The sequence below is a fragment of the Mustela nivalis genome (assembly GCF_964662115.1).
Source record: "Mustela nivalis genome assembly, chromosome: 16".
In the NCBI taxonomy this organism is placed as follows: Eukaryota; Metazoa; Chordata; class Mammalia; order Carnivora; family Mustelidae; genus Mustela; species Mustela nivalis.
In genome coordinates, this window is record NC_139035.1 from 3,407,360 (window position 1) to 3,420,648 (window position 13,289).

General features: G+C 37.9%; 1 protein-coding gene across 7 annotated transcripts in view; it reads right to left on the reverse strand.

The window, feature by feature from the left end:
- Positions 1–380: 380 nt before the first annotated feature.
- The window catches only part of VAMP4 (vesicle associated membrane protein 4), a 50,771-nt gene continuing 37,862 nt past the window's right edge, over positions 381–13,289 (reverse strand). For 3 of the 7 annotated variants that reach the window (XM_082702790.1, XM_082702792.1, XM_082702791.1), the window contains 4 exons: positions 11,187–11,287; positions 9,649–9,728; positions 7,075–7,126; positions 381–4,647 (listed from right to left, as the gene is read on the reverse strand). In XM_082702790.1, coding sequence (XP_082558916.1) covers positions 4,619–4,647; positions 7,075–7,126; positions 9,649–9,728; positions 11,187–11,287 — 262 coding nt within the window. In that variant the 3' untranslated portion in view covers positions 381–4,618. The remainder of the gene's footprint in view (positions 4,648–7,074; positions 7,127–9,648; positions 9,729–11,186; positions 11,288–13,289) is intronic. The other 4 variants (XR_014303907.1, XR_014303910.1, XR_014303908.1 and 1 more) reach the window with 2 other exon arrangements.

Here is a 13,289-nt window from a genome sequence, read left to right on the forward strand (position 1 = left end):
GTTGATGCCATGACCATCACTCTGGGTGTCTCCAAGGGCAGCGCCCAGCAGCCAAGGGCTCCACCAGATTTTCTCACTGGGACATCTAAGAGAATGTGTCTTCCTTCCTCTCTTCAGGCAGACATGACTGAGGGAAAGCCAGAGTATCCCACCAGTTTTTCCACAGTTGAGACTCCATGATTTTACAGGGAAATTCCTCCTTGATTCCATCAATAGGCTGTGCAATGGTCATGGTTTTTGGTGACAGTATTTTATCTCTCTTCTTTCCCCCACCATGTACTCTGTTGGAAAGCTGGGATGGGTTAAATCAGCGCAATCAGCCAGATGTTGTGAGCTACGCTTTGAAGGTAAGACAAGTAACATATTGAATAAGTGCTTAATTTTGTTTTCTATGAAAGTTTATTTTACTGTTTAGTATGGAGGGGCTACAGACACATAGCTGACACAAACACAAGGTTCTAAACTTTGCAACACTGGTAGGGGTGGTTATGAAGAGTGGAGAAGCCGGAGACCAGGGCACAGGACCATCGCATTTGCTCATCTCCACCATACATCTTATAACAGCAAAGGCACTTTTCAAAAGATTAAATAGAAGAGCATGGAATTTCAAAAAACATATACCCAAAGCATAAAGAACAAGTGGTTGAATTTTCTTATACTTTGATTTTTAACATTTTACTAAAATCTCTGAAATATGCAATGTGCTTTTTAGCCTTGCAATCAAATCATTGAGACTTCCTCAAATGAAAAGAACCTGATGGAATACTATAAAATCAGGATTTTTCTATACCCACTTATTGTTAAAGAGCCCTACTATCACCTGGCAAAGTCCAAAGGCCACTATCATGTGCTTACCTCTGCAGGCAGGACTTGGAAGCGGACTCTCACATACTAGCACACTGGTGTCTTTGTGGTTTCCTAGGTACTTATCTAGAAAGTACCGGGTCCACAGCATTATGCTGGGTGCTGTGGAGACACACAAATATGGGATCATCTGTGCCTTCACAAGCTTACACTTACCCACTCTAACTAGGTTAGTCATGCTTTCCTTTCAATTCCTACTGACCTGTTCCAAGCAGTTTTTCCACCCCCATGTGCCCCCCAACCCTGTGCTGCCCAAGCAGTTTTATAAAACAGGAGCCAGATTAAAAGTTTGTGTCCCCTTCCCTTATTTCTACTTGATTTTCAGAAAAAGAGTAAGACCAAATCAAACTTACAAAGACAGCCCGAGTCCCACGTCCTTCTGACCCATGGTTCTGTTTGGCTACACCATGGACAGAGCAGGGGGTGGACTGAGAAGGGCAACTCTTGGCTCCTTTGGACTCAGCACCTTTACACTGCTCTGTGAAAATTTCCTGCACACATGTAAGCACTACCACGCATTCTCAAACAAATGTAGAAATGCCTTCGGACTGATGCATGCCCTTACTCCACACTCGGAAAGATAAAATTGACTTCAGTCACATTCCCATTGTGAAAACACAAGGTTAGACTCATGAAACAGAACAGTAAGCTATCCTGGACTTGGTAAGACTCACTACAATTAAGGACCTTCTGTAACGGCATCCCTTCCCCCCAGCGTGAACACACAGTATCTTGCATGTGTTCTCGTCCGTGTACAGACACACAGGTGTAGATAGGAGTAGGTGTGGGCGACAGAGCACACAGGGCAGCAAGCATGTTGAAGACTGGATTGACCATGGGAGATTTCAATTTCTTTTTATTCTTGCTACACAGAATGGAGCGACGTCTAATTTTGCCGTAGAAGTGCCGGACGTTCTCTTCTAACGCGGAGCGCTCGGATGGTAAGTGATCTGCAGGGCACTAACCCGTGTATTTCTCTCTCTGCTGTGAACTAATTAGTCCTCCTCCATTTTAGATGTTCCATTTTCAATACTGAGCTTTCTTTGAATCAAGAAACCCCCAAGTTCATAAAACCGGAGTGCAATTTTCAGTGAGCTTTATCAGGATGGAGAAGCCAAAAGACCACTAGTGACACTGGGTTCTAGTCAGAAGGAGTCAGTCAGTCAGTTTTATAATCATGAAACTACTACAGGGCATAGGCTTCAGTAATTAAACACAAATCATAAGGGTATGTTTCAAGCATTATAAAAATAGTGACCTGCTTTCACTGGATACCAACTAGTATTTACAAAGCTACTTGAATTTTTCTGTTGATCTTCGTTGCTGTTAAATAATAGTTTTGATAGTGGTAAAACTTCATTTTTCAAGTGCAGGATGATCTGAGCTGAATGAGAAAAAGAATGATTAAGGGAAGGAAGGTAGGTAGGCCTGACATCAATTTGAACAACATTTTTTGATTGTAAGAAGCTCGTGTCTCTAAGATTACCATGGTAAAGTCATAAGCATGCCAGCCGTTTTAAGAATGTCAGGGCTCGTGAAGACCAAGAAACACAAAAGGGTAAACTGTGTACCAAGCCACCACTAGAACACAGAGTGACATGCTTGCCACCAGTATTTCTGACAGTCACATATATTTAAATACAAGGAAAATAACATATATATGGTATTTTAATTTTTTATGGTTAAAACAAATAATTTTAATACTTTATTAAAAGAACCATTGGAAATGTGGATTCTTTTTGAGAAATAATCTTCTTCACTGCTATCATGGAAAAACCAGATTTCTCCCCTAACTAATGGAAAATTAGCCACTGATAAGTCTAGTGCCAATCCCGAACAAAAGATATACATACATAGGTTAGGACTGATTCTGTCCATCCCGTTAAAATATTTCCATTCCTGAACTGTATTAGGTACTAAGATTCTAAAAATGCTCATTTTCCTGGGCATCCTATTTAGTCAAAGGATTTAATATTTCTTTCGTTATTTACATTGATATTTATGAAGAGTAGAGAGACCAGTGACCACACCCCCTGGGATGTAAAACATTTATCTTCTTCAAAGTGTATCAGACTATCAAACTTAGCGTAACCTGTAGATGTCTTGAGTAGCTACTGATGTGCTTTTTCCCTTCATATTTCTTTCCATTTAAACAGAACATTTTTGCCTCTTAGTACTTAAAAATTGACCTTCTAGCACACAAATTTGCTGGACTCTTCATAGCTATAGCACTTATTTGTGGACTCTTTAAGGTTTTCTACATTCTTTGCTTGTTATTTATTTTCCATTATGGATAGCTTTTATTTCTGTCTCTTGCTTAATTCTTTTGGCTAAAAACTCCAGTACAATTTTGAATAAAAGTGGCAAGCATGGAAAAAAAAAATTCCTGTAGTACTTAGTACTTAAAAATTCCTGTAGAATTTTTAAGAAAACAAAAACAGATCCTATGTTTCATACATTCTGAATTAAAATGACCAAAGAAATAAACCTATACAGGATCATTTGTCTTTCCCGTTTCAATACTGTGTCTTCTATTAACCGCATTTCAAATTTAGTTACATACGCATATATAGTCACCATATCCATGTGCAAAAGTTCCTGCAGGACCTCCAATTTTATTATAAAGCCTCCTCCTCGAACACATTTGAGGACTATGTCTTTTCACTTTGACTTGTTTAAACAACACAAGGAGGTTGGCACATTTTAATGTTAACATTACATTTTATTGCTGTAAAAACAAATTTAAATTAATGGTGACTCTAGCTATTTGGTTACTGATAGATGATTACCTCCTGACTTTCTAGACGCATCACTATTGGCTAATTTGACATCTGACTATACAACATGCATCTCTCGGGGGATGATTAGGAAATGCAAAAGTAACAAATTCTAAGCAGATGATTTTGCTACTTTGAGCACTTCTGGCAGAGGGACTAGTTGAAGTTAAAGAGGGAAGCTATCAAAATAAGATTAGAGAATAAGTTACCTGTGGATTTCATTTACTCACATTAGGTGTGGTTCCTCCTTATTGGAGGCTAACTGGAAACAGACCGGACCATGCTGTTCACTTTCAAACACTCCAATGATGTTCTCCAATAATTTTATTATCTCCAGTTTTATGGTGCCATACTACGCTTTTTGTATTTAAGTTTTCCATTTCCATAATCCATATGCCAAAAAATTACTACACATTCCCTTTTACAGTCAAAAATAGGTTTACTGGAATGTTTTAGTTATAGCTGAAGGCAGCAACATTTACATTTAGCTTTTGTTACACCCATAAACATGTGGAAATTGCTTGCAAAGCAATCGTAATGTGAGAAGAATCTTGCAAATATTGATGGAATGGCTATGCATGTTTTAGTACTCTACATAGGCTTCTGGACTCCCAGTCTGACCCCATGTCAATGCAATAATGCAAGTCCTTATAGTAACAGTATGAAATATTATGATCACTGTTTAATTCCATGTACAAATAATGAACTGGCAAGTATCTAGTTTCAAATTAGATCCTTGGAATACGGCAAAAGAGAGGCTGGTTATCTCTGCCTTAAACATAATTTTTAAAAACACATTTTGCTCGCAGGGAAGAAGAAAACTGGACATTCTCAATGCTCCAATTTGAAGTGATACTTGCCTCTTAGTTTCTTGAAAAAGAAGTTTTGAAAGTTATATACATAAGTTTCATTTAAATTATGCAGCAATCTTTTATTATTGTCCCAGATTTTGTGTAATGAAGATCTTTGTCACCAAATCAAGCACGGTATTTCAAGACTGTAAGAACTGCAAGAGAAAAAAGTGAAAAAGGAACACATCAAAATCAGATTCAGATGGTACGTTAAAAACAGTCTTCCTAAATGTAGCAGTCTACTTTTGGAAATAGGTAATGAGGAAGGAGCTTTTTATTTATTCGTTTGAGAGAGAGAGAATGTGTGTACATGGGGCAGGCAGGCAGGCAGGGGAAGAGGGAGAATCTCAAGCAGACCCCCTGCTGAGCACTGAGCTCGGAGCCCACTGCAAGGCTCCATCTCACAACTGAGATCATGACCTGAGCTGAAATCAGGAGTCAGACACTTAACTGACTGAGCCACCCAGGAGCCGCAGGAAGGAGCTTTTATCTGAGATGAAAGATGACAAATGGGAATGAAAAGCAAAAAGATCATAAAACAAACTAAATGTCTAACATTAGCATTTTTTTCTTTAAAGATTTTTTTTTTTTTTTAAAGATTTTATTTATTTAGTTGACAGAGATCACAAGTAGGCAGAGAGGCAGGCAGAGAGAGGGAGGGAAGCAGGCTCCCTGCTGAGCAGAGAGCCCGATGTGGGACTCGATCCCAGGACCCTGAGATCATGATCCGAGCCGAAGGCAGCGGCTTAACCCACTGAGCCACCCAGGCCTCCCTATCTTTAAAGATTTTAAATGATTTCCACACCCAACATGGGTTGCAGCCCCAAGACCAAGAATCACATGCTCTACAGCTGAGCCAGCAAGGGGCCACTAAATTGGCATTTTGATCAAACAGATTATGGTATTACCATAGCATACAGTTGCTACAATATTTTTAAAATGTTAAAGATTTTAAACACATTTTCACAGGTTATTAAATAATAAAGTATATTAGTTTTTGAAAAACATGCTGAATATCTTAATAGGAAAAAACTTGATGTATACATACTTATATTAACAGTGGCTATCTCTGTATGGTAGGATTACAGCTGAATTTTATTTTTCTTTATGCTTTATTCCACATTTTCCAAATTATCTACCATAAATATATGGTTGATTCTAGGTATGTATAGTAGTTATAAAGTCACCACAAATACTCAATTAGTGAATAATAAACCCCGTTCCTACAGAAAATACAGGGTTAAATTCCTGCAAGCCTCTGGTTACATTTTTGTCAACCAAGTCCATATATAACCTTGTGTTTCTGTTCAAAGATAACCTTTATATATGTTGTTTCATGAACATTGAACTTCTGGCCAACAGCACTATAACTTGTGCCCAAATGAAGCTTATCGAACACGGGTGTTTTCTGGAAGGCCCATTGCTGCCTTCTTGAGCTTAGCAATGCTAGCCATCACTTTAACACGAGCTTGGGGACCACTTTCAACAGAGAACTCATACAATAAAATGCACAAAAATGTGAGAAATGGGGCACTAAATAGACTTAGAAAGACATGTTTATGAGAGCCAAAACAGAAAGGCAGAGCACGGCCTGCTCAGACATCAGCTGGGGACATACACTGCAGGAGGCTGGTTTTTCACTGCTCTGGACATAGCTGTCAACAATCGGGGAAGGACCTCCAGGACTGATTTCTGACTTACACATCAGTGTTTTAGGTGAAGCCACAAACACAGAATCCACGAACAAACTTTTCCTGTTTAAAAGGAGTCTTAGGCTCAGTCAGTTAAGTGTCTGCCTTCGGCTCAGGTCATGATCCCAGAAGTCTGGGATGGAGCCCCACACTGGGTTTCCTGCTCAGCAGGAAGCCTGCTTCTCCCTCTCCTGCTTCCCCTGCTTGTGCTCTGTCAAATAAATAAAATCTTTAAAAAAGAAAGAAGTATCAACATGGAGTTTTTCAAATGGTTATTTTGAGACACTTTATATTAATCTTTATAAAATCCCTATAAGCACAGGTGAAGAGGCGAAAGGAGGTAATAAAAATGATCTAACTTTAATAATATTATGGGGGAAAAAGAGAAGACAAGAGTTAAGTTTTAATGACTGAAATCAATTCAAATCTAAAACCAAACCAAAACAACACAACAAAAAACCATCATATAGAAAAACTCTATTTGGACTTGTCCTCCAAACACAGTTTTATGAAATTAAAAACTTCCATACCTTAAGTTAATAGAAGATGGATGTAACAGTTGCCACCTTTGGCCTAGAACAAAGAGCTCAGCCCTGTATTTGTGGGTGTGTGTGCTAGTGGAGTAGGCAAAATTCTCTGAGAATCCGGTAAAAGACACAGACTCTCCCCATAAAAATGTGCATATCCATATTCACAGTACAATTTTTCATACAATTTAAGGACATTTTCAGAGATCCACAGACCCTAGTAGGTTAAGAGGTCCTGATCTGGGTCAAAAGTCTTTACTCAGTCCTGACATAATCAAACTAGGTCAACTGAAAATAAGAGAAATTAGAATGAACTCTAAAACAAATGATACTGCCCCCAATTACTAATATAGTAAATACTTACTGATAATCACTAGCAAAAGGATAACAGCAACCAAAGCCATGATGGCTTTTATCTACAAGACACAAAAAGGAATTAAGATAGGTATTAATGTTTGACTTGTTAATAAAGTCAAAAATATTTGTTCTTTATTATACTAACTCATCAATGAATAGGCTTATCCCTTGAAAGCTTGTCCAATTTCTTCTCATGTGAACTGGCTGACTTATTTGCATCTTTTTATAAATAATCAGAGTTCCCAGATTCAGGAGTTTTTGCCTGGATTTTATATTCAAAGCTGTACTACACAGTAAACAGTAAGAATCAAAGCTTTCATTGGCTTGAACACTGTCTATGATTTCTCATGGTTATTTCTAATATGAGGCCAAGAAAAGTATGAAATTTTAGCAACTCTGTTCACAAGTGTCAGGATACGAAGAGTAACACAGGCATCTAATGTAACTCATTCTCTCCACATAAGGCGGCATTTTAAATAGCACTTCGTCTCAAAGTATATGAGAATTCTATTAGTTTTTGTGCCCCTTACTGTCTTTCTTGGCATTTTTGTCTCCATTTTGAGGATATAGTCCTCATTTAATAACCTGATTTAATAAATAACTTGCCTAAGAGCACTCTTGGCCAGTTTCACAGTTGAGAGGAGAAACCTTAAGATAGTACTTAGCTGCTTAATATTTTCAGCTCACAGCTCTCTGTAAAATTGTTACATTCCTCATTTAATCCTAAAATGCATAAACTATAAATTGGTTTGGTTTTCCTGATGAATTCAAATGCAAGTCTGATTTTATCAAACATTTCACAATTGATTAAAGACAGTTCATGAATTAAAAAAAGATACCCACTACTATAAACACATGAGCATCAGAAACAGCAACCAGGAGCAGCTTTAATGCTTCTAAACTAGAGCTACTGGTAACATTTTAGTGGCATCACATTTAGGACAAGAACAAAGTGCCTAAGAGAGAACACATGGAAGCTTTGCAATTTGGACACCAGGTGCCTATTAAAATTATTAATTATGATAACAAAACAATGTTGAAATTCTCCCACCTCACCTATTGGATAATTTTGTTCACTTACTTTAAAAGTCAGGTTTATTGAAATATACCTTATCTAGAGTAAAATCCACACTTTTAAAGTTCATGTTGGTGGGTTTTGACAAATGCATAGACCTCAGACACCACCATTAGTCAAACATAAGGCATTTCCATTACTCCCAAAAAGTTCCCTCATGACCTGTTCTAGTCAGTATCCACCTCCCTACTCTTAGCCATTGGCAACCTCTGACCTGATTTCTGTCCTTATATCCCGGTCCTTATCCTTTTCTAACTCCTCTAAGCCAATCCAGAAAATGGCAGTGATATAAGGACTATTCAGAAATATAATTCAAATGTAATTTAAAAATATAATTCAATTTTTCTCCTTAAAAACACAGTTTAAAAAAAAAGCATACTGTTCCTCTGATTTAGATATGGCTAAGAAAAGCGAGGCAAAATGCACATTATGGTCATCTTTTTGTGACTACATGAATGGGTCACGTGTGTGTACGGGGAAAGGAAGTGAGAGGCTTGGACCCTTTGGTCTTCTAAATCAGACTACAGAGTACAGAACATCTATAAAAATGGAAAACTAAGGGGAAATTTATTTTTTAAAGAATCAAAATTTAAGCCAAAATTAAAATTCCTACAAGGGGAACAACCTGATTCTTTCCTCTGTTCTACTTCTGAAAGTAAGCTGATTCAACAGGTCAACAAAAACAAGTAAATCCAAGGAAATTCTCAGAAGAAATCCTTAGCATAAGGCAATATCAAGTTTATAAAGTTATCACTAAGCTTGAAAATGAGAGATTAAAAACAATGAGTTTATGTCTAAGGTTTTCAACAAACTCAAAAATTGGGAGGAAAAAAATTCACAAAATTCACAATAAAAATCTTAAGACATTTGCTGTTTCCCATCCAAGTACTAACCAGGCCCAACCCTGCTTAGCTTCCGAGATCAGACGAGATCGGACGCGTTCAGGGTGGTATGGCCATAGACAAAACATTTGCTGTTTAATGCTTAGACGTATTTAAGAGGCAAATTCATTTCTATAAAATGTTTTTGCAAAAATGTATTAATGTATATATTGATTCTCATGTTTTTCCTAGTTAAACATTTCTCTTATTTCTCCGGAATAATAAAGGACAGTGAAACTTTCTTAAAGCTTCATTTGTCATAACGGATTCGGACATATAAACTGGTTTTATTTTTTTCCCTGCCAACAGAAAACTATTTTTCTCTAGCTTCCATTACATCTTTTTAATATCTCTGTAACACTTTAAGTTGCTCCAAAAAGGTACTAAGAGTATAAGTAGCTAAATTATTAAAAAAGGTGGGACTGCTTGATTCTTTTAGTTATTCGTGTCCCCAAAACTATTAATTCAACAAATATTTGCCGAGTCCCAGCATGCCCCAAGTTCGGCAGCTATTATAAACAAGGCAATGGTAGTCCCCGTCCTCACAGAGCTTCAGATCCAGAGGCCCTCTGGCCTTTGAAGAGCCCCTGAGACGCTGGGCAACCTACCCAGTGTTCTGACTTACTTTGCATCCACGCCACCACATTTGCCTTCGAAGTTGTTTGGATCTGTTGCTAAAAGCAGTTGCGTTATCCGATAAGCTTTCTATATCACATAGAGGATGGAGAGAAGGATTAAACGACATAACAGGATTCGTTTATCTAGTCACACAAAGACAAGAAAATATTAATTTCTACTCCTGCAAATGTAGTCCCTTCTAAGCATGAAAACAACATCCTCCCTTTCCTCCACCCACAAACTCTGGCATCTGTACTGGGGGCGTGGGGCATGGAAGCAAAAAATGACTGTAGGTTATTTTTCCCAGGGTCTCCATGCTTTCACATAAACTTTTGAATTCTGGTAAGAAAATACTCTTTAAAACTTAAAATACTTGACACACCTATGAAAAAAATTGGCATGTAGAAAAGGTCAGATTCTTAGAAGATATAAAAAGTGACTGATTTTGAAGTAAAATAATGAAATTTATTTATTTTTGCTGGGACAGTATCAGTTGTATTGAGGATGTGGAACAGTAGAAACTCTCACATACAGCTAGTAAGGATAAAAGCCGGCAGAGATCTGAGGACTTTGAATAATCTGACAGTATCTAGTGAGGCTAAAAATATCTGTCCCCTACTAAACAGCAATTTAGGGGCGCCCGGGTGGCTCAGTGTGTTAAGCCGCTGCCTTCGGCTCAGGTCATGATCCCAGGGTCCTGGGATCGAGTCCCGCATCGGGCTCCTTGCTTGGTGGGGAGCCTGCTTCTCTCTGCCTGCTTGTACGCTAGCTCGCTCGCTCTCTCTGACAAATAAACAAATAAAATCTTTAAAAATAAATAAATAAACAGCCATGTATTCCTAGTTACATACCCTAGAGAAAACTTTCATACACGCATACAAGGAGACATGTGCAAGCATGCCCACTACAAACCTGTTTCATAGCAAAAAAGATCTGAACAACTCATTTAACAGGACAATTTAACAGGATAAATAAACTGTGAAACAGCCTGAAGTAAAACAATGAATTTTAAAAGTGGTTAAATAAGTTTTGTGGTTCGGTAAGCCTTTCAAGGAGGAGTGAGGTATTTAGTCCTTCATCACTGAAACAATATTTGAGAAGCGAACATGTGCCAGTAACTGTTAAAAGTACGGAGACTAACATTTGTCAGTAAAGAAATGTTACTAAGTTATCAGAAAAAGCCCAAGATAAAAATATCAGATTAAGTCTGACAAAAGTGTTGAGAAGAAGTGATCAGACTTTTCCTTCTTGAGATCATAAGAAATACAGTGCTCATGAACATAATAAGGCAAAAAAAAATAAATATTTTCTACTCTAACTGTTCAACAATAAATTTAAAATTTTTCCATTCTCAACCCAACAATTAATGCAATAAGGTGATTCAAGTAAAGGGAGCTAAAGTTAAAATACTAAAATCACAAACTTAAGAACCAAGTATCATTTTCCTAAAGCACGATTCCTAAACTCTGGCTAGAGAAATGGAAGGAGAAATAAACTATCACAACACAGATTAATAATATCAAGAAATATATGAAGTATCTGTACCTGATTTGTCCTGTAGTTCATCTAGTCTCTCCCCTCTTTCAATTACCTTTGTAATATTTTCTTGCATGACATCAATAACTTCATCCACCTGATTCTGAACACTAGTTTAAAAGAAAGATTTAAAAATTATTTTGTCTTTTGAGCATTTTATAATTTTTGAAACGTTCATCAGAAAAATTCCATGGTAGAAAATAGCAAGTTTTCAGAAAAACACTCAACTGTAAAATGTTTAAGTGAAGGCTGGGTAGCACGGCCCTTCCATTTGTGGCCTTGAGTACTCAAGAAATTAAAGATACCATAAGTGAAAGTCATATTTAACTTGAAGATAGGTTAGTCCTGTCCCTACAAATTCCCAGTGTTCAGTTACTGCAGATCTTAGTCAAATAGCTTAACTCTAAGTAATCACTTTCATCTTCTTTTCCTCAGGCTACCGAGCCGTCCCACAGATGCAGCAATAACCTACTTCTGCTGCAGTTTACACACTAAGGCTAACAAAGGGTTTGCCCTGGTGTGCGATTAGCTTATGACAGTCCTCACTTTCCAGGCTGGAAACGTACGCTGAGGGTGCAGGTATTAACTCTTCTCTGCTCATCAGTTTTCTCTTAAACAGGTTTAAGACGGGCACAGCCAGGAAGGTTCTGAAGCACCCAAGAGGGAGGAGAGAGGAAACATTTTTTGCTGTTTTTCAAAAAGAAAATATAATTTCCTCCTTTATGTTAGGTGATGAGGACCTGTTCTAACCGAATTTCGGACGGTTTACTAAAGACTTAATCTTCATTCATTCATTCATTCATTCATCTAATTGGTTCTGAGCTGCCTTCTCTCGCTCAGGACTTACCTTGAGTACACAAACACGGAAATGTTTAATAATTTACTATTTAGTTTTCCTCTGTTCTCTTAGACAAAAATTATTTTAAATTACCTCATAAAATGGCCATGCCAGTGAAATATTTAAAAGGAGAAATAAAGTGAACTCATGGTTCTTACTACTCAAATAATATTTAAAATGTACTGGATTGCAGGCTAGCAACTATATAAAATATACTTTACATAAACACACACATATATAAGGATATGCAATTGTTTCTAATTGGGGAAAGAGAATTGCATCAATTACCACCTACACGTTTTAGATAAAACTTCACAATATACACCTGGTCTCTGCCCTCTATTCCCCAGTGAGTCAGGGGTGAGGTATGGATGCATAATTTTATGAGTTTTCCCTCTTCCCTTTGGAGACGTGTATCTTCAAAGTTTGCTTTAAAATCAAAATGAAGATCCGTTTAGACACAGGCGGGTCCAGAGTAGTGGCAGATTCAAGTAGCAGTGACTATGTTTGATGACAGCCCCTTCTTAAGTGAAAAGTACTATGTGAACCCTCTGATTATCCAACATGGACTTCAGGGCTCATCACAGCTCCCCAGAAGGACATAGGACTGAAGTACAACCAAGCTACAACACGCAGAACTCTCTTTTCTGCCCAAAAAGATCTGAAAAAGCCTCTAAATCCCTATGATGGCTTGTTGCAATTTCTAATCACCTAAACAAAGAGCTAAAGATGTTCATCCTCTGTAAGAATAATGGCACAAGCACTTAAGCAATTCATGTGTTCAGTAACAACGAGAGCCCACTATGTTTCACGGCAGGAATGAACAAAGCAGACAATCCCAGCTCTCATGGAACTTACGTTCAAATGTGGAATGAGTGCGCTGAATGAACCTTGAGAGCTGTGACAGCCTCTCTGTCCCACTTCTCTAATAAATGCATCTAACACTAAGTGAGAGTACGTACCTGTTTCCTGCCTTTCCCCCACCAGAAGCTAAGCTTGATGAACACTCAAGCCTTGCCCACTATGTTCACTTTCACAGCCCCCAAATCAGCAACAGTGCCTGGGGCAGAGCACCTGTTTGATAAACATTTGTTGAATAAGCCAGCAATTTGGGTGTAAGTCCTGCAAAGCATACCCAGTTACTTGAGAAAGATAAAAGGCAGGGAACGTAGAGGCCTCCACTGAACTCTGAGAACTGTAACAGAGATACATCTATGGAATTCCCAAGGTGGTTACTCTTTGTCATTTGCAAGAGATGACAAGAGCCTACAGTT